General features: G+C 50.5%; 1 protein-coding gene across 6 annotated transcripts in view; it reads left to right on the top strand.

Moving 5' to 3' along the window:
* Positions 1–19,582, top strand: part of LOC130611927 (protein CEPU-1) — a 332,011-nt gene that overhangs the window by 284,078 nt on the left and 28,351 nt on the right. For all 6 annotated transcript variants that reach the window (XM_057433178.1, XM_057433176.1, XM_057433179.1 and 3 more), the window contains one exon: positions 18,610–18,735. In XM_057433178.1, coding sequence (XP_057289161.1) covers positions 18,610–18,735 — 126 coding nt within the window. The remainder of the gene's footprint in view (positions 1–18,609; positions 18,736–19,582) is intronic.

Raw genomic sequence — 19,582 nt, 5'->3', positions numbered from 1 at the left:
AGAGCCCAAAATAGGTGGGTAGAAGGCACCTCAAGAGCTAATTTAGCCCATCCCTCTGCAACAAGGCTGAGCCATCACTGGCAAACACATGTGAAAGCTATTCTTGAAACTCTTTAACAAAGCAGGTTCTTCAGCCTCCCTTGACGATCTATTCTATTGCTTCGCTACCTTTATAATTAGAAAATGTATAGCTAATATCCAACTTCAACCTTCTTTGTTGCAAGTGGAGTTTTTCTCAGCCTATCCCCAGAGGATGTGGAGAACAATTGATCAGTGTCCTCTTTGTACCAACCTTTAGCTTTTGGGAAGGTTGTTATCGTGTTGCCACCTTCTCCCTGAAAGGATTCAAGCCCCGTTTCTCCCACCTTTCCTTGTCGGTCAGGCATTCAGAAACACTTGTCAGTCTTAAAATCCTCTACAAAAGGCAAAAGGTGACTGCTTCCAGGAATAGCACGTTGGCGCATCTCTCCTTCCTGCTGCTTCTGTGCCGATATGGGACAAATGAGCCCCAGGAAGGAGACAACAGTCTCTTGGCATTGAATGCCTCAAAGTTCAGACTTGCTATTTTGGGGACTGCTTTAAATTGGGTCAGGCTCAGTGTTGGTAAAGCCAAGTTGATGCAAGCCAACCACAGAGCTGCAAAAGGTCCAAGGAGGTTTTTAGCACCTGAAGATCTCAGACTACAATGAACAGCTCAGTGGGTGTCCATGTGTCTGGAAGCTGGTCTCTGCCTGTCCTGCTTGCTCAGCACTCATTTCCTCTTAAGAGGAGTTGCCGTAAGGCCGGACAAAGTTCAGGGAAGCAGCACTGCCTGTGTTTGCCTTGGACCCTGGGAAGAGTGAGAGGTTTAGGGATGTAAATCCCAAAGGGACAAAACCCAGGGAAGCCCCATTCACTGCAGGCAAGCTTTGGGAGGGAGGCAGAAACCCAGAGTGAGAAAGAACACTCAGGCCCCATTGACCTCTGAGAAGTGATGCTTTCCCTTCCTCTCCTCTCCTGTATCCCATCCTGGTCCTGCTTCTTGCCTCTGCAGCAGCATCTCAGGCACAGCCTCCCCCTTCTCCTTGCTCCTTGCATGACACTTCTGCTATTGAAGCTGTTCTCTGGGTTCCTGGGTTTAAAGGAGAGAGGGGAGGGAGGAGAAGGACAGTATCTGGAAAGCTCTTATTTGTATTGATAATAAGCCGTCTCCAGTGCGCGCCTTCAAAACTCCCACTGCCTTGTAAGATGCATTAAGGGAAGTTGGCCTTATCTCCGCACGGGAAATGGACTTGGGGAAGGAGGCACAGTACTGCCAGAGTTTAATCTCACTTAGGCACACAAATTTGCATGATAGAAAATGGTGGAATTTTAGTGCTTCCAAAGAAAGAAAGAAGGAGGGGAAAGAAAAGGCGGGCGATTGAGGGGTATTAGCGCTTTCTGCTGCTTTATCAGTTCCCCTCGCCCTATCTGGCTCTTGCTGTTGTCACTGGAGCTACTAATCACCCCTCCCCTTTTGTTGGAGGTAAATGAGGTTTCCCACTCTTTCTCAGGCCTGGGGTTAAGCTGGAAATCCCTGCCTTTATTAGGGAGTTAATTACCTGCTGCTGAAGTAAGGGGGCAGTGAGTGAAGGTGGTGGGGTGACACTCCAATGCTGGTGGCACCTCACCCCATGACAAAGCCACCCCGGGAGCATCACTGCCAAGGTGTGTGCTGGTGAGATAAAGCCACCGGTGGGGCTTTGTTTCAAACCTTTTACTCGGGGGAGAATAAGGAGAACTTTTTGATGGTTCTATCCTGCCTTGCATTGGGGTGCATGGGAATTGCCTGCCTTGCAGAGTGGAGGGAGGCTGGGAGGAAGGATCAGTCCCTGCAGTCACCATCACTCTGGTCCAAAGAGCTCAAGGTGGCTTGTAGGGAAAGCAGGCTGGGTGGGAATGCATTGCTTGTGCCTGGTTTTTACTGGGGATGCTTAGAACCTTCGTAACTACTCTCTACCAAAGAACTTGGGCATCACTGACGGAGCTGGGAGGGTCCCCATGGGGCCAAGCCTGTCCCCTGCACTGCCAAAACCACAGTGGGGTGAGAAGGTGCAGAGGGATTCGCACAGGGCTCTTTGGTGACTCAGTTTAGTTGGTCACATGCTGCATAGGATGAATCCCAGCAGAAACCACAGCTTCTGGCATGGGTTTTTCGGGTGCATCCATAACTTTTTGCCCATGAGAGCAGCTTTTCTTTCTAGAAGCAAAAGCAGGTTTAGATAATACCTTCTGAAAGGCGTGTGGAGAGCTGGGAGAGCCTCCCTAAATGGGTGGAGGGGAGGAAACCAGCGGCATGAAATGGAAATCCTCCCTCGCTTCGCCCGCGCTCTCAGCTCCGGTGACTGATGCGTTCCTTCCCGTCTCCCTTTGTTGCTAATAGCCATCCGTCCATCAAAGCATCTTTTCCTTTTGTAGCAGAGCTGTTGTGGAGGACTGAAGGTCTCCCACGCTCTCTCTCGCGCTGTCCTAGTTGTTGGCTTTGTATCCCTGCGTTGCTGTTCCCATAGGAAGCATCTCTGCAGGTCCCACATCCGTTTCTGCCCCCATATCTCTCCATCTCCCCCCTAAGATTACCAGCTCCGTCTTCTCCATCAGCCCAGTCTGTGGGTTTAACCCACTGATGTTCTTCCTCATGTGGCCTTCTGGAAGCTCCCCCCCTTCCCCCCAAGCCACTTGACCTCTTTGCAAATCAATTTAACATCTGTGAGGCAGAGATAATAATTGTCACCTCCTTCACAGGGGGGTTGATGAGGATTAATTCATTAATGTCGACAGAGGTCTTTGAAGATGGAATGTGCTATCTGAGAGCTAAACGTTATTATTAATTAGCAATTATATGGTGGGGTGGGAAGGGGGGGAAACCAGGGACTCCAGAGCCTGGACTGGAGCACTTTGGGCTGCCCCAGTTCCATGCTGCTGGTGGAGGAAGCCAGCACACTGCATCCCGCTGGGAATGTGGCCCACTTGCGCTGCAGTGTCCTCCTTCCTGGAGCACAGAAGGGAGCCCCAGTGGTGCAAGGGGAGGGATGGGGAGGTGAACGGGGCTCGAGTGTGTTGGCACTGTCCTCATTAGAAAGAGAAGCAGTAGGGTGGTGAGGCACTGCACAGGCTGTCCAAACAAGTGGCAAATGCCCCATCCCTGGCAGTGTTCAAGGCCAGGTTGGACAGGGCTTGGAGCAACCTTCTCTAGTGGAAGGTGTCCCTGCCCATGGCAGGGGTTTGGAACTGGATGTGCTTAAGGTCCTTTACAACCCAAACCATTCCGTGATTAGGTTAGGTTGGTTGGAAAGGGAACGCATCCCCCATGCTTGCCTGGCACCCCAGACCCAGGGGAGGATGTAGCCCATTCCCGAGGAGAAATAATTGGCAGGAGGATGGAGGAAGGGGAAAGAAGAACCGGTGATTCATAGGACGCACAGACCGCTTCATTTCCTTTGTGGTTTCCTTTCTTGTGTACACCAAGGCTGTGGCCAATTTCTGTTTCTCTCCCCCAGTGAAGTGCCAACACTGTCATCCAGTGTATTGTGAGGTCTTTGTACTGGGACAGCATAATGGTGCCCACTGGGGTCATTTTTGCCTCTGGTACCCCTATGGCTCCTTTATTTCCATCCTCCTCAGCTCCAGCTGCTTGTGCTATTGTGGCAGGGCAGGTAACTCTCTTTGCTAGTCCCTCAGAGGTGCTCAGAACCATGGAGGTCACCTTCTGATCACTCCTCTTGTAGAGAGCAAGAGCCGTTCTGAAAGCACGAGCTCCAGTTAGCCCTGTTGACCCATCCTCTCTAAAGGCTTTCAGGGAGAGGTCGCTGCATCACCCGGAGCCATTCAATGGTGACTGCACTGATCTCTTCTGCAGAGAGGGTGAAAGTGGGAGGCCATTTGTCGGCCAGACTCAAGTTGTCTGTGGGTCTTGTGTTCATCCCCTGCGTGGTGGAACTTTGCACTGCGCCTCTGGGATGCATGCTGGGAATTTTTACAAGGGATGCAGGGAAAGGACAAGCAGAATGGCTTTAACGTGCCAGAGGGGAGATGGAGATGAGCTCTCTCTCTTAAGGTCCCTTCCAACCCAAACCAGACTCTGATTGTATGATCCCTCCATCACCACATCTGGTTTCCAGAGTTGTTAGGCATGTTGGATGCAGGGGCGGGGGGGAGTATCGAGGTCACTGCAGTTTAATGTTACTGCAGTCATCTCTTTTGTTTTACTACATTAAAACATTTGTGGTGGAACGGTTGGACCACTGTGATGCGATAGCGGTACCTTAATGGTATTGTCACCATGGCAACCCTAATGGCGGCTCAATAACATTATTGCAATTTAATCTGATGACAATAAAATTAAGGGGAGAACGGTGAGACCTCACCAATGGAATGTTACTACAGTAACAGCGTTGTTATCACTGTCACGGGAGCAGAGTCAACTCGTTGTAGTGTAACATTACTACCGGCGCGTTGTTACTACAGTAACACGGAGCATCCCAAAGTCCCTTTAGGGGATGGGAGGAGGTGGCATCGGTGTGTTAGTGCCACACCTAACCCAGGGCTGTCAGCACAGGAAGGTCATGCTGGTGGCAGGTTGCTTTATCCATCTCATTCCACAATTGTGATGTTTTTAGGGGGCTGTGCCTCCTTCTTCCATTTCCGGAGCTTTTTGGAGCAGGTCTGTTGCTTTAGCAGCAGTACTCTGCAGGGAAGGATTGAAAGCACTGCCTCCATCTAGTTCCAGATCCTTCTGCCCGGCGTTTTATAGCATGTGGCTGTTATGGAGTGATAACGTTTTATATTTATATGTCATCTTTCATCGTGAAGGATCCCAGCACAAGCTACAAATTATTGCGGTGCTGCAGGGCCAGGCTGGGAACCCGGCGTGCTAAAGGAAGGATTTCATCCAAGGGCACCAGAGCTCGTTTTGCTGCCCTGAAGCGAGCTGAGCACCAATACCAGTGCAAGTGAGGGTCTCCTTGGAGGACAGGATTTATACAGAGCCCCCAGAGTTCGTGAGAGGGGTTTTGGTGCATCCCGAGCTTTGTGCATCCCACTCTCGCTTGGGTGGGCATGAGGAAAAGTCCCCACTTCCCAGCTTGTGTTTAGGGCTGGAAAATCATAGCGGAGAAGGTGGGGTAGGCAAACAGTGAGGATTACTGCTGCAAAAGGCATTTATTACTGCAGTGCTGGCTGCAGGGACACTCTGCATCTCAGCATCAGCTTTCTAGCAGCCCCAGGCTTGTAAATGGTAAGGTGGGATGTGGATCAAACAGCATCTACACGCTGGGGAGGGACTCTTCATCAGGGACTGTAGCGGCAGGACAAGGGGTGATGGGTTCAAACTGAAACAGGGGAAGTTCAGGCTGGAGATAAGGCAGAAGCTCTTCCCTGTGAGGGTGCTGAGGCGCTGGCACAGGGTGCCCAGAGAAGCTGTGGCTGCCCCATCCCTGGCAGTGTTCAAGGCCAGGTTGGACACAGGGGCTTGGAGCGACCTGCTCTAGTGGAAGGTGTCTCTGCCCGTGGTAGGGGGCTGGAACTGGATGAGCTTCAAGGTACGATCCATTCCCGACATCTCTGTGCCGTGCTCGGGCTCGCTGCAGTTTTCTCCATCCTCCAGGGGAGGGAGTCCAAGCTGCCACAAATCTGCGTCCAGCATCCCAGGCTCATCCCTCATCCTGCCCAGGCCCAGCGTTCCAGGGATGCGCACTCACCGTGGCACTTGCACCCCTGAATTAGCAACACCCTGCTTGGCAGGCAGGGGTTTATCCTCTCTTTGAGCTCCTGTGCTCCCTTCCAACTTCTCAGGGGATATCCATCCCTTGACAGCTTTTCTTGATGCATTTGAAACCCAAATTTGGGTGAGTTCTTTGAGTTTCACAAGCCCAGGCTCCAGCCCTAGCTCAGATCTGGACCTGTTCAGTGAGGCAGCTGCTTGGCTTCCCTTGTGCATCAGCATTTGATCTCTCTCCATGGGTATTTGGACTCTGACCACCACAGTAATTCCTTGTTTGTCCTTTAATAAAAGACCCGTGAGCTCCCTTGATACTGGAGCTGGAATTGGTGGGACCTGGGGCATCCTTCATGCCAGCTCTTCATGGCAATCTGGTCCTGCATCCATCCTGCCAAACCAGCTCCTCCGAGAGTTACTTGTTTGAAAACACGAGCAGAGGCTCATCTCCCATTCAGTGTTTTTCCCCATCATTTGCTTTATTAAATATTGATTTTCTGTTGCATTATTAAACCTTAAGTCGTGAGCATAAATTCAGATTTGATACTTTAATCTGGCTCCTCTTTTTGGCCTTTAGAGCTGCTTTTTCTTGCCAGTCCCACTGCAGGCAAGCCCAGAAGCCTGGTGCAGAGACCTGGCGACTCAAAGGGCAGGAGCAGGGGGCTCTTCCCAAGGGAGTTTGGTCTGTTTGGTGTCATCCATGGGGATTGTGGCTTGTAATCCTGTCTAGACCATCGGTGAGAAGAGTTTAAGCTGTTCGGGGCTATAGGCCTCTCTGGTTTGTGATAGCATGGACAGATTGCAATCAGAAAGGGGAATTTAGGCTGGAGCCGCTGCATGGGCAGAGTGGCAGTGAGGCATCCTTCCACATGCCCCACTCGGTTTGCTCCCGAGGCTTTTTGCTGCTTTGTTTTGCCAGAATTGCCGTGCTGAGGAGCCGTGCTCTCTGCCAAGGGAAGGAAGCCACAGATGGCAGTGCCTTGTCCTAAATGCATCCCTCAAAACACAGCTCCTGGGCGCTGCTGTACAAAGCTGCGCTCTTTCACCCTACAAATCCCCAGTGAAAGCAGACGCTGGCCTCTGCCAAAGCTCCAGGCAAAGCCACAGGGATGCCAGGCTTGAGGAAAACCACCAGCCAGGCAGGAGCAGTGCAAGTGGCCACCAGCATGTCCCTGAGAGCCAAGGTGGGTCACGGTGACCCACACCGGCTGCGCCCTACTCGCCTCCCCTTCCCTATCAGCGAGCTGCACGCATCCAGCCGCTGCCAAAGCCCTTCCTGCCAGCAACCAGGTGTCTGAACATGTTTCCAGAGCCAAGATAACTCCACAGCCAAAAGGGAGGAGGGGGAAGCAGTGTGGCGGTGCTGGCAGAGTGGGGAGGATAACAAAAAGTAAGGAAAAAGGGGGGGGGGGAAGGCAGAGGGATGCTTGCAAATGGCTTTTGGATCCCCATCCAAACAGGACATGAAACCCGCGCCTGGTGCTGAGCAGTGATTTAAAACCAGGCTCCCAGCGGCAGGGAAAGAGGCAGAGGGGGGAAGCAGATGCGAACACAATGCTGGAGATAAAGGAGAGACCAAGGGAACAGCTGCTGAAGAGCCAGCCTGACCCTGCCATCTCCCATAGCGGGTTCCACGTGCTAGAAAACCTCCAGCAGATATCCATGAGCTTAAGGACAGGCTGAAAGGGGTCACTGAGCCCCAGGGGAGAATGAAAGGGGGAATCAGGAGGTAAACGTGGTGTTTTCCACACTTTTTGCTTGGATTTTAAAGGAGAGGTTGAAGTTTGGAACAGAGGAGTTGTGCTGAAACACTGAGAGAGCTGTGGGCTCCTTTTCCTTTCTGTTCTGGTGCTGCAATGGAAAAGAAAGAGATGTAGAAGAGGAGAAAGGGAAAGAGAAGTTGGAAGTGGAGAACAAAAAGGCAAGGATCTTTGGAAAAGATGTGGAAATGTCGTCTTGGCATATTCCTGGTTTGGATTTTGGGGGTCTGGCTGGCTTGGGGTCTGAGAAACTGGTGGTGTGAGGTAGCAATGATACGTCTCTGCCCTGTTCCTCAGCAATAAGGTGGCTTTATTCCTTAGACCAAGTTTGGAACCCTGGAAGAGCCCCACCGGGTGCAGATGGGAGGATGAGGAGGTAGTGTTCCTCTAGGTGGACCCATACACTCGTTTTGCCTGTCTGGGTTACTGGTCCCATCACATAGGGATGCCCAGAACATTTCAGCTCTCCTTTCCCTTGGTAGCATCTAGTGTAAGACTGTGTTGAGGCAGTGGAGGTTGCAGCCCCTGTGCTGTTTTGCTGTCCTACACGACAGGTCTCATCGCACTTCCTTCACTGCCAAACCCTCCCCATCACCAAACCCTACCCAGGGCTGTCCTTGCCTGGGCCAGCCTTGAGACCAGGGGTCAACAGAGCTATCTTCTTTGTGGTTTGCCCTCCTTGTAATCCCTCCTCCTCTCAGCTGCAGCCTTTGATCCTCCTCCTCTTTTGCAAACACTTCGCTCATGGAATTCAATCTTTCCCGCAGTGTTTTCCTTCCCTATCTTCCCTTTTTTTGGCGGAGCCTGCCTGAAATGCTATTTTATTTTCCCTTGCTCCTTCAGCAGCAGGGCTATATAATTGATGGCCTCGCCAAGCTTTTTGAGCTGAACATTAAACCCTTCCTGCCTTGGCTCCGACTGGAGTTCATTACTTTCTGAAAAGCTTCGTTGTCTGTTTGTGCTCAGATGATTGTTGTTGTGGAAGGGAGGATATTGTCAGCAGAGAGAGAGGAGGAGGAGGAGGAGGAGGAGGGGCTGGATTTGGCCAGGGATGCTTTGTAATGAAATCCTCTTTCTTTTTAGCACATTTTTGAGTGGGGAAAAAGCCTCTTTTAGCATAACCAAAATACCGGCATCCTCCCGAAGGCAGGAGCACAAAGCTCAGACCTATGGGTTGGTTTGGGGGACTGTAGGAAAACGCTGCTTTGCAAATGACCTGCAAGAGTGAGGCTCAACTCCTTTAGTGCTGGCACCATCATTTCCTCCTTCTGGTACTGGGGGTCACTGGACTGCCGTGGTTTTGCATCTCTGTGGCAAGACGAAGCAGGAGTGTTTGCACTGTGCCGCTGCTTCTTTTGCCTCTCCGTCTTCCTCGTCGGGTTTTCAGCACTTAAAACACAGCAAGGAAGGTGATTACAAGGCTTGGAGATGCAGTGACACTTTCCTGCCAACAAATAATTGATTTATTAAAGACATTACAATACATTCATGGTTGAGCGTTAAGGGTTTTCCTTTGAACTCGCTCAGAAATCCAAAGGGATTGTGCCTGCTTGCGAGTACCGCGGGCAGAATAAATCTGTGCTCCCCATCTCCTCTCCCTTTGTGCAGCCACAATTTCATTTCCCTTTGACGGGCACCAGTAAATATCACAGCTCGACAACTCCAGTCCAGTGACCGGTGTGATCCAATTTAATAGCAGTTAAAAATTCAAAGTGATTGTTAGCCAAATGGAAATGGAAGATTTCAGCCCCTGCCTGCCTTGGGGAGGAAAGGGAGAATAAGGGAGGGTGCGGGGGATGGAGACAAATGGACTAGATAAAAAATAATGGAAAGTAACTTAATTAAGAGGCTCGAGCCGAGTTAAAAACAGTCAGGATTTGGAAGCGGAGGAACCACAGGGTTGAAAAATGAAAGAGAAGGAGGAAAGAAAGGAAACCGGGCATAAAGAGCATCCAAAAAGGATGAAATGCCAAGAGAAGGAGGCATAGAAGGAAGGGGTAAAACCAGGCCTGACATGGAAAGCAGGAGCACATGGGGAATAAACAGTGCTGGCGACGAGGCTGCGTGTGAGGAAGACAAACAGCGATGCTAAAGGATGCTCTGGAGGGGGATAAGTCCCTGGGGCTTTTCTGGTGTTCCCAAAAGCATGAGGGTGGCCAAGAAGAGAACTTTATTTAGGAGAAATGGGAAATGAAGGAGTAATCCTAATGGAGAAGAACAGTCCCCATTCTCCTGGCATGTCCATGTCCATTATTCTGTGTCTTTGCTTTTACCTCTGCCTATTTGGGTTGGAATTGGGTACTGAAATGGAAATTGCCTCTCTGTGTACCTGGGTATCCTGCTCTGCTCTCCACAGCCCGATAACTTAACTTGTAACTGCAATGGTCTCATGTGGACCATTGGATATACCTGTCCTGGCAGCTCTCCTGGTGCCTTTTCCTGAGCTCCAAAGAGCCTGGAAAACAAGTGCTGAAAAGCAAATGGGTGCTTTTGGGCCATTTAATCTTGGGTCTCAGTCTCCAGCCATGAAGTGGGGATAATGATGCTCCTTTATCTCACCAGGGTGATTCGATGATGAGGTTATTAATGCCCACACTGCGTAACACTGGGGTAAAAGTTGGACTTGATGATCTTAAAAGTCCTTTCCAACTAAGTTGATTCTATGATTCTATGGCTGCACAGCCTCTGGATTGTTGGTATTTGTTCTCCTGCTTCTTTCTGGCAGCTTTGTTCAAGCCTTGGGTTGATCCCCTGGCTTTGAAGCAATTGGGGTGTTGGTACAGGGTGGATGCTACAAGGTGCCTTGGGTAGGGTGAAAGATGAGGAGTACTCCATGGGGGGCTCTTGCAGCCCAAGGAGGTGAGCCTGTAAGGGCAGACCTGTGTAAAGAGACTGAGGGGAGGAAGGATTGGACCAGGGCATCTTTGGGAAGGCAGAGCTGCCTCTGCTGCAGCAATGGATGGGTTCATAAGTCTTGTCTGAAGAGATGCGTTCCCATGGGGACAGGAAGAGCGGCATAAATCACCTCACCTGCAATTCATTCTGAACCGCTGAGACTTGCTGACCTCCCACTTTATAAGCAGAGGAACAAAGGGTCTGGTCATAAGTAGCAGCCTCCGGATCACCTAATCGGAGAATAACAGGGCTATGCTCCCTGTCTGCTCCATTCATTTTTCACTGGAGTCAAAGGCAAGCAGGGGAAGGAGCCCAAGCAGAAGTAAAGGCTCTGGTTGGAGCACGAGGAAACACAGGCCAGGGTTAAGCTCCATGCTAAGGGCTCAGGAAGGCCAGGCGGAAAGGGGCTGTAGGGGTACAACAGCACTTGTGTGGTTAGAGATTGTTTGCATCCACCCCTGCCTCCTGCACATCTCTTTCCACATCCACCTCTTCCTCCCCATTTTGTCCCATCCCTAAACTTGATGCCTAAAGTTAGTTTGCAAACAATGATTTCCAGGCTGAGGACGCAGACTACACTCATCTATTCCTTCCTGTGTTCATGAGGCAAAGGCTCTGCTTTTAGAATCATGGAATGGTTTGCATTGGAAAGGACCTTAAAGCTCATCCAGTTCCAAGCCTCTGCTGCAGACAGGGACCCCTTCCACTAGAGCAGCTTGCTCCAAGCCCCTGTGTCCAACCTGGACTTGAACACTGCCAGGGATGGGGCAGCCACAGCTTCTCCGGGCCCCCTGTGCCAGCGCCTCAGCACCCTCACAGGGAAGAGCTTCTTTCTTATATTCACCCTGAACTTCCCCTGTTTAAGTTTAAATCCATCACCCCCTCTCCTATTGGTGCAGCACCCAAGTGCAGTAGGGTCTGAGGGTATCAAAGATGTCATAGGGAAGCCTGGGAACGGAAGGGGGATAGCTAAAGAGAGCCAAAAAGGACACAGGTAGACCCAGAAGAGAGAAATAGGCTTCGATTTAATCAAAACTTGGGGCTTTCATTTGGTTCCACGTTAAAGCCATGGAGCTTGATGGGTTTTGAAGTAAAAACCTCATCCTCCTTGCCTGGGCACGGGCTCCTCGAATTAGATGAGTGTCAGTGTGGAAAGTGTAATCATAAACACTTTGTGCTCTAGTCGGGGGAGAGAGCGTGGCGATAAGAACAAATATGCAAGAGCAGAGTGTGTTTTTAATGGAAGGGAGATTTATTTCTCTCTGTGTCTTTTTAAGCCTCTAGATAGATCTTAAAAAAAACACCCCATCCCAACCCACACACAACCTGACTGCCTGAAATAGCCGAAATGTAATTTAAAGAGCATCATTTTAACTAATACTTCACTTCAGAGGCACCTGCCCTATATTCATTGGAGACGCGGGCTGCATTAGAGCATCTGATTTGCCTTTGGAAAGGAGGTTTGAGCTTCTTTTGTTCCTGCCTGGCTCCTTTGGATGAGCAAAGTGGCTCAGCCTTTGGTGTGCTTCCCAGTCCTTGTGGACACAGAGATATGGGGCAAGGGGGGCATGAAGAGACACACACACACACACACACCCCATATTGTAGAACCATGGAATGGTTTGGGTTGGAAGGGACCTTAAAGCTCATCCAATTCCAACCCCCTGCCATAGGCAGAGACACCTTCCACTAGAGCAGCTTGCTCCAAGTCCGGTCCAACCTGGCCTTGAGCACTTCTGTTTTGTAAATGATCAAGCATTATGTGACCTCAACGTGATCAGGATCTTAGATGCTGTTGTCTTTAACAAGCCTGCAAGGAAGAGAAATACTTGTTATAGCATTGATAGAGAGATGGGACCGAAAGAGACCAAGTGTTTAGCCCAGGACTACTCTGGTGAGGCAGGGAACAGTGCAGGCATAGAATCATAGAATGGTTTGGGCTGGAAAGGACCTTAAGCTCATTCACTTCCAACCCCCTGCCATGGGCAGGGATGCCTCACACTATCCCATGTTGCCCAAGGCTCTGTCCAACCTGGCCTTGATCCCGAGCAGCTTGCTTCTGCTATCAAGGATGAGGGAGTGTGAGGATGAGCAGGAGGGAAAGGAGAGCTATTGTCACACCCTTAGCTCGCCCTTTCTGCTCTGAAGTTCACTTGTAATATTCCTCTTGACTCGGGTTGCTAATGCGTTTTGTTCTCCCGAGCGCGCGGGGCCCAGCTTCCCGCTCAGCCTTTAATTAGTTTCTGGATGATGACATCTCCACCGAGAATCATCTCATCGTGTCCCTCCGATCTCGGGGGGAGATAAAGGAATCTAATAAAGACATTCAGCATTTCGAGGTGATGGCTTTGACAAGCTCTGTATTAACCACAAGGCGCCTTCCAACTTCCTCGGGTGGCCTGGACACGCTCTGCCTCATCCCCGCTTTTCCCAGCGGGTCTGGGAGCCTCCGTTCGATGTCTGGTGGGATGGAAGGGATGCAGCTGAGGGCACGGGGTCCCTGAGCAGGGTGAGATGGTTGCTGTCGGTTTGATGGTCACTGTGTGAGAGGCTGTCATGCCTTGAGGAGAGGTGGCAATAATGCTGGGGAGATGATGCAGGTCTCTTAAGGCTTTGAGATCCTTCAATTTTCTGGCTTTCAGGAGGTGTTGCTTGGTTTCTCGGGGGAATCCCAAGTGGCTTGGGGTGCAAAAGCTGGAAACAAGATCCTTGACCATGTGTGTGGAGCTGAAAATGAGATCTGGGAGCTGCACCACCAAGCTGGCTGTGTTTGGCTGCTTATCTTCATGGGTAGCAATGCACAAACCTTCCTTGTACAGCTTTCTTTTCCCTTCGTTTTCATCCATCATCCTTAGACTCATTTTAGAGAAGGGAGGAGAGTCCCACAACTTCCTGTGGGAATCATCATGTGAAAGCAGAACTCGGGTCTCCCTGCATGAGGAATTCTGCCTGCTCTGTGAGGCTGCTGTTAACAGTGATGCTAAGCTACTAAGCCTTGTTTGATTCCCCAAAGGTGTGGGGCTCGCTGTCAGGTGATTCTTCCTTTTTGTGGTAGGAGAAAGGTTGTGGATCCCTTCAGAGCCTTGCAAGCAGGGACCAAATTACCCTGGATCCTTAGGGTGGCACACACTAGATCCAGATTGGTGACCTGGACCCATCCAAAAGTCAGGAAAAGTCCTTCTGATGGAGACCTGACTCTCCTTCCGTGCCATGTCTCTTCTGGCATATCTCTTGTTGACTGCAGTAGGAGTCTTGCTGATTTATGCTGTCGTAAGTGGAATCAGATTGGGCTTCTTTTTTGGCATTTAGCTATAAAGTTTTTCTGCAGCAACCCTGCTGCTTCTGTGGTGAATTATAGCCACGTTCCCAAATCCTTTCCTAATGAATGATTGGAAACGTCTTGTTTCCCCTCTCTTTCTCTGAATGATCATGCTGCCGTGCTGTATAACCTGCTGCAGACATGGGCATAAAGAATTTGGTGTCCTCCAAGCTCGGGAGAGCTTTGCTGCAACAGGAGCTGTTTCCTGCTTGGGAAATCATTTAGGCACATCCCGGTGCCATATGACATATCTCATTACACCTTGCTTTCAAACGAGCAATTGCCATTAGTTAGTTATTAATCGCTCCGAAGGTGGTTATGGATGTCCTCTTCATTTCCAAGTTTGCACAGAGGGGGATCAGTCTCTTGGCAAAGCCAAACCAGGAATGCCAGTGGGGAAGGGGATCATTGTGGAGACCCAGGGTAGAGGCATCTCCGAGGGGCAGGATCAGCACTTGTAGTGTAAAGGGGTTGTGTACAAGCCTACCTGAGCGAGCAGTGTAGGTGGAAGCTTTAAAGGCTTTAAAGCTGTGTTTGCCCTTCCTTGCCCCCCCTGCCCAGCTCCTGAGCAGAAGGATAATTGGAGGCACAGCTCTCTCAACTTGCTTTCTGCCTCCCTTAAAAAGGACAGAAAGGTTTGGCACACAAAGGAAAGAGAAGGTGCAAGGCCTGGCACTGCATCAGCCGGGTGCTGGACCTTCTCCTGACTCACTAGAGGAGAGACAAGCTACTCTAGTTACAACCTGGAGGAGGTGGATGGGGGAGTGCAGTGTGGGTCCAACTCCTTGCATCAACCTGTAGCATCATCAAACCCAGGGATAGGACCTGTGGTAGCAGCACGCTGTAAAACACAGGGAATTCTGGAGGTGACAGCAGCAAGAAGCTGTTACTAAAGCAGGAGCAGCAGCAGCCTGATGTTGAGGAAGCTGGCAGTGCACATCACAGATTGCCTGCAGAACGCAAGTCTGACTCTCCCTCTTTTTCTTTCTCCGAGACACATTTATAGCTGTTCTTTGTTGTTTCCTTTGATCTGGAGCAGATGTTGCTCGTGCTGGAGGATGGAGGTTTGCATGTGTTATGTATGAGGGGGAAGCGAGGAGATGCTGGGCTCGCTTGCAGGCTGCTGCTGGGGCTGAGTCGTTTGCACTGCCCCGCTCAGCTCCAGCATGAGAAGGGACTTGCAGGTCTGTAAAGGTCACATATGTATTTCTGCACTGCCAAACTCTACTCAGTTTGGCTCCAAAAATTGGGGAGAAAGGATGTGGTTAAGGGAAAAAAATGCCATTACTGCTTGAGGGCCCTCAACTTGGTGAGGCTCATCTGAGGGCTCCTTCCCTGTCTCTGGTGGAGAGACACGAGTTTCACCTCAACATGAGGAAGAGCTACTTGATGTTGAGGGTGGCATAGCACTGGGACAGGCTGCCCCAGGCAGGGGCTTGGAGCAGCCTGCTCTAATGGAAGGTGTCCCTGCCCATGGCAGGGGTTTGGGACTTAAGGTCCTTGCCAACCCAGACCAAAGGGGGTTGTGGAGTCTCCTAATCTGGAGACATTCAAACCCACCATGGACATGGTCCTGTGTGACCTGCTTTAGGTGGCTCTGCCTTGCCAGGGCGTTGGACTGGATGATCTCCAGAGGTCCCTTCCAACACTAATGAGTTGGAGGAGTAATTGTGGAAGGCACTGGTCCCACAGTGGGTACCATGGCAGAGGAGGTGGTGTAGATGCCCTGCTGCATCCCTAGGCCATGAAGATCTGGGCTCACCACTGCATCATCATGGGATGCATGAGATTTTGCACCAGTGCTGGCTCTGGGATGAGGGTTTTGAGGTGAAGGCACAGCAGGGATATAGTCTGTGCCAGTGGCAGGAAGGTGTCTGTGCGCCAGGGAATATATCTGTGTAGGCAAGCACATATGCTTGGCTCCGTAAAGACATCTATCACCTGACTGAACACCCTCCAACATGCAACGTGCCATATGGTTTGGTTAAATATTTAAGTAAGCTGCTTTCTGGCCTGGGGACTCCATGTGTGTGAGCAGGAACCACAGCTGGGCAAACTGGGAGCATGTCCTAGAGGGGCTGAGAGCAGCCCAGAGCCCTTTCCCATTATCATGGCAAGGATAGGGGAGGAAAAGAGGAGCCAGATCGATCAAACACCAGCCTGCCCCTGGGGAAATCTGTGCTGTGTCACTGGAGCAGCTTGGCCAACACTGCCATGTTTAATCACTTGTAAGCAAAAGAGATGCTGAGCATAAAAGGCCTGCCCGCAAGGAGAGGGTTCCCGCCTGGGAAGCCTGCATTTATTTAGCTTTATGTATTTATTCATTCCCAAAGGAGCACAGCTCCATCTGCATCCTGCATTCAGCAGAAGAAATTCCTCCTCTGCCCCATGGCTGCAGAAATGCCAAGTGATGGTGGAAGTGTTTGAATGCAGAGGGAATGGGAGGACCAGTGACCATTAAATAAGATTAAATAGGTACTTGTGAACCCTTATTTATTAAGGCTTCCCTCCCTAGTGTGGGAAGAGCCTTCCCCCTACCTGATGAGTCTCCAGAAAGGCATTTTACATAGCCCTGGGGTTAATTATTCAAACGTTTAATTAGCATGCAATAACTGCCATGGTAAATCCTACCACTGCACATTGCACTTCAGTTTTGCTGATGTGGTCACTCTGGTTTTACTTCCCAACCATTCCTTCTTCATCTCATCTCAGGCGGGCTGCAGCAAATTGGCTTTTCCCAAGCACGTCCCAAGTGTAATGGGCTTTTTCCTTGCTGTATAGGTGGCTTGAGCTGCGTTTGCACTTGGAGTTGCAAAGTCTCCCATTGCCCAGCAGAGCAGCACCACAATCACCTCTCCTCATCATCCGAGCAACATTTAAATCTCTTTCTGTATTGAGGAGGAGGAGGATATAATGCTCCTATTAAGAGAAATCTAAGTTTAATCTGCTTTGATTATGGTTTAGAATCTGGTCACCTGATTTGATTGCAGATGTTTGTCTCCTGCCTTGTGGGTGCAGCACCAGAGTCACGGTGCAAAGGCTGACTTGATTTCCTTTTTGAAGTCTCGGTGAGCTCTGCAAAACAAGCTGAAATGGGATGATGTGGCTTCAGTAGTTAAAAACATCAGAAAGGTTCCTCTGTGATTTAGCGAGCATCACCTTGATGATGATGGATATTGCTCTAGTTCTGTCGGTACGTTCAGCTGGAAGCTATTTCTTCTTCCCAGGTGATGGCAGACAATTCACTGTGCCTCCACTTGTCTCTTTCCACCTCTGAAATGGCATCAGTAATACCTTCTAGGCCTACTTTTGTTGTCCAGACTTAGATTGGGCTTTTTCAAGTGCACGTGGCTTTCCTGACCGACAGTCCCAGCCTTGCAGGGCAATCATTACACCATTGTAATTAACTGCATCTCCTCAATGGACTACCTGGCATTTGACAGAGCATCTCCCAGCTCTACAGGGGTGCGTGGTCCCAGGAGACATGTGCTGTCCCCTTCCACTGGGCTTAATGACACTGATGCATATTAATATGTCTTTTGGTGTCATCTTTGTGCCCTCCACTGTCCTGCCCCAGGAGCTGTTTTGGGAGCATCTGATCCCTAGTGCATGATTAGTAGATTAACCATTGTGCCCACAGCAGCAAAAAAATGAACTCCCAGAAGCCCTTCAAAACAGAGAATAATTCATTACCCACCTTGATTTCCACTTAAAATGTACTTTAACTACACTTCCAACTACAAACCCTAAATCACCCTCATGTTCACAAAAAATCCATCATTTTTTATTTTATTGCACAGCACTGGCATGACATAATCCCTTCCAGAGTGTCTTGGAGTGCTTTACGGATCAATAAATTACTTACCTGCACAGCAGAGGCAATGCATGCAAGGCCATTGCAGTCATTCCAGCTTGGCACAGCCCCGGGAAGGATGTGGCAAACAGAGATACACAGGGAAAAACGTGCTCAGGATCCAAGGCAGGAATAAGGGGGTTGCAAAGGGCTGCAGCTTCAAGCAGGTCAATGGCTGGGCTCATCCAGGGAGGGTGGAAGGAGCAGGATGCTTTGGAAGTGATTTGTGAGTCTCCTGCACAGCACCTCAGAGGGATGTTGATGCTGCTCAGCTCCAGAGAACGGCCTGGAAAATAATAATCCAAGGAAAGTGATGGTCTTTATTACGTTGTGCAGGTGCAGGCTGCTAACAGCAGCTGTAGAAACCCCAGCCCTCCCTTGGCAGCCGCATACCTGCTCGCTCCTCATCCCTTCCCCTTCTCATCACCCCCCATCCTATGTATGCGTCCTCAGTTTCGGTCTGGATCCCTTGCATCTAACCCGCTCCTCCGTGTTCTTGATGGTTTGGGATGGCTTTCATCCCAGTTGCATTTCCCTTCCTTTGCATAGTGCTGGACGTTAGAGGCTCCTTGGTAGACTTGTATTCATAGCCAGCAACTTTTGGTGCTTTCCTGGTTGCAAGAGAGCCTGCAGAAAGAGCTGCAAGCCACAGGCATGTTTTGGCTGCTCTTGATGGAGTTTGGAGGGGGTGGATGGTGTTTCCTCAGTAGGATGCAGCTCTGCCAGAGAGGGCTGATAGGACAGGATGAGTCCTGGAAGCAGGGTGTGGGAGAAGTACCATCTCACACACAGAGAGGTGCTAAGGAGGAGCTGTCTTGAGCATCCCTGTGGTGATTGAATCCCTTCTGCCTATAACTTCTTCCCGCTTCAGCCTTTGTCTTCTCTGTCCCCCCTTCCCCTGCAGGATCCCATCAAGCCAAATGACACTGATGAGCTACTGCAGAGCTTGTCAAGGTGGAGGAAGGAAACTCAGCCTCCTTTAGCCCTATTTTGGGATTGGAGTTGGAGCAGAACCGGTTGCATTTTCATTTCCCTCTTTCTATCATTGCAGTGTCTCCGAAGATCACCGAGATCTCTTCTGACATCTCCATCAATGAGGGCGGCAACGTCAGCCTCATCTGCATAGCCACGGGCAGGCCAGATCCAACAATCACCTGGAGGCACATCTCACCCAAAGGTAAGAGCCAAACCTTACCATAAATACTCTGTAGAAGGCACAAAGCCGGTTGCAAGCAGCTGGGGAGGTGTTGTTGGTTGGTTCACGTAGCAAAGAAAGGATGATGTGAGCCAAAGCGATGGGATTTAATGCAGCAGTTGATGGCTCTGGTGGAGAAACATCCATCTTGGTGGTGGAACTGATGGTTTTGCTCATGTGGAATTCTGGCTGAAGGTACCAGGTTGATGTTGCTTTGCTTAGGGATTGAATGTGCTCGCCTAGCCCTATGTTTGGGGGATCTTGTCACCTGTTGCTTTAAAGGAAGGCTGTAACTAGTGCAAATGAGCAGGAAAAGGCAGGAAGCATTAATTGGTGGCCTTGTGAATTGATATGCAAAGCCTGAGCAGAGCTGTGTGGGTGTGCCAGCGGGGAAGCCAATTCCCATGTGTGCCCATATTATTGCCAAACGGGTTCCCAGATGCTTTTTGGGGTTTGCTTTGGTTTTCGCTGCCCTGTTCTTGCCGGGAGCAACAGAAACCAAGGGGGTGATGCCTGCTTTCTGCCGCTCCCATCCCACCCCAGGCGCTTTCCCCCTGAGGTTTTACCAGTGTCTGCCTCAAGCTCTCCTCGGGGACACCCCGGCTGGGCTGCCGGCAGCCGGAGGAGCCGGCGCAGCGGCGGCAGTGATGGATGGGGCCGTGTCTGCTCTCTCTGTTCAGCTGCCTGACAATGGCTGCGGCGCCTTGGTGCAGCTCCATTGATTTTTTTGCTGTTTGTCTGCTCTGAAGCAAACGGCTGGGCCTGAGCCATCACTCTCCGTAGCTCAGGCAGGGAGCGAGCTGAGGCGGTGGCAGCTCAGCCCATTCCC

This window comes from Pezoporus wallicus, unplaced genomic scaffold, assembly GCF_028554395.1.
Source record: "Pezoporus wallicus isolate ANWC-B61680 ecotype Strahan unplaced genomic scaffold, APGP_CSIRO_Pwel_v1 contig_9719, whole genome shotgun sequence".
NCBI lineage: Eukaryota > Metazoa > Chordata > Aves > Psittaciformes > Psittacidae > Pezoporus > Pezoporus wallicus.
The sequence above is the reverse complement of the archived record's forward strand: the minus strand, read 5'-3'. Positions and strand labels throughout refer to the sequence as shown.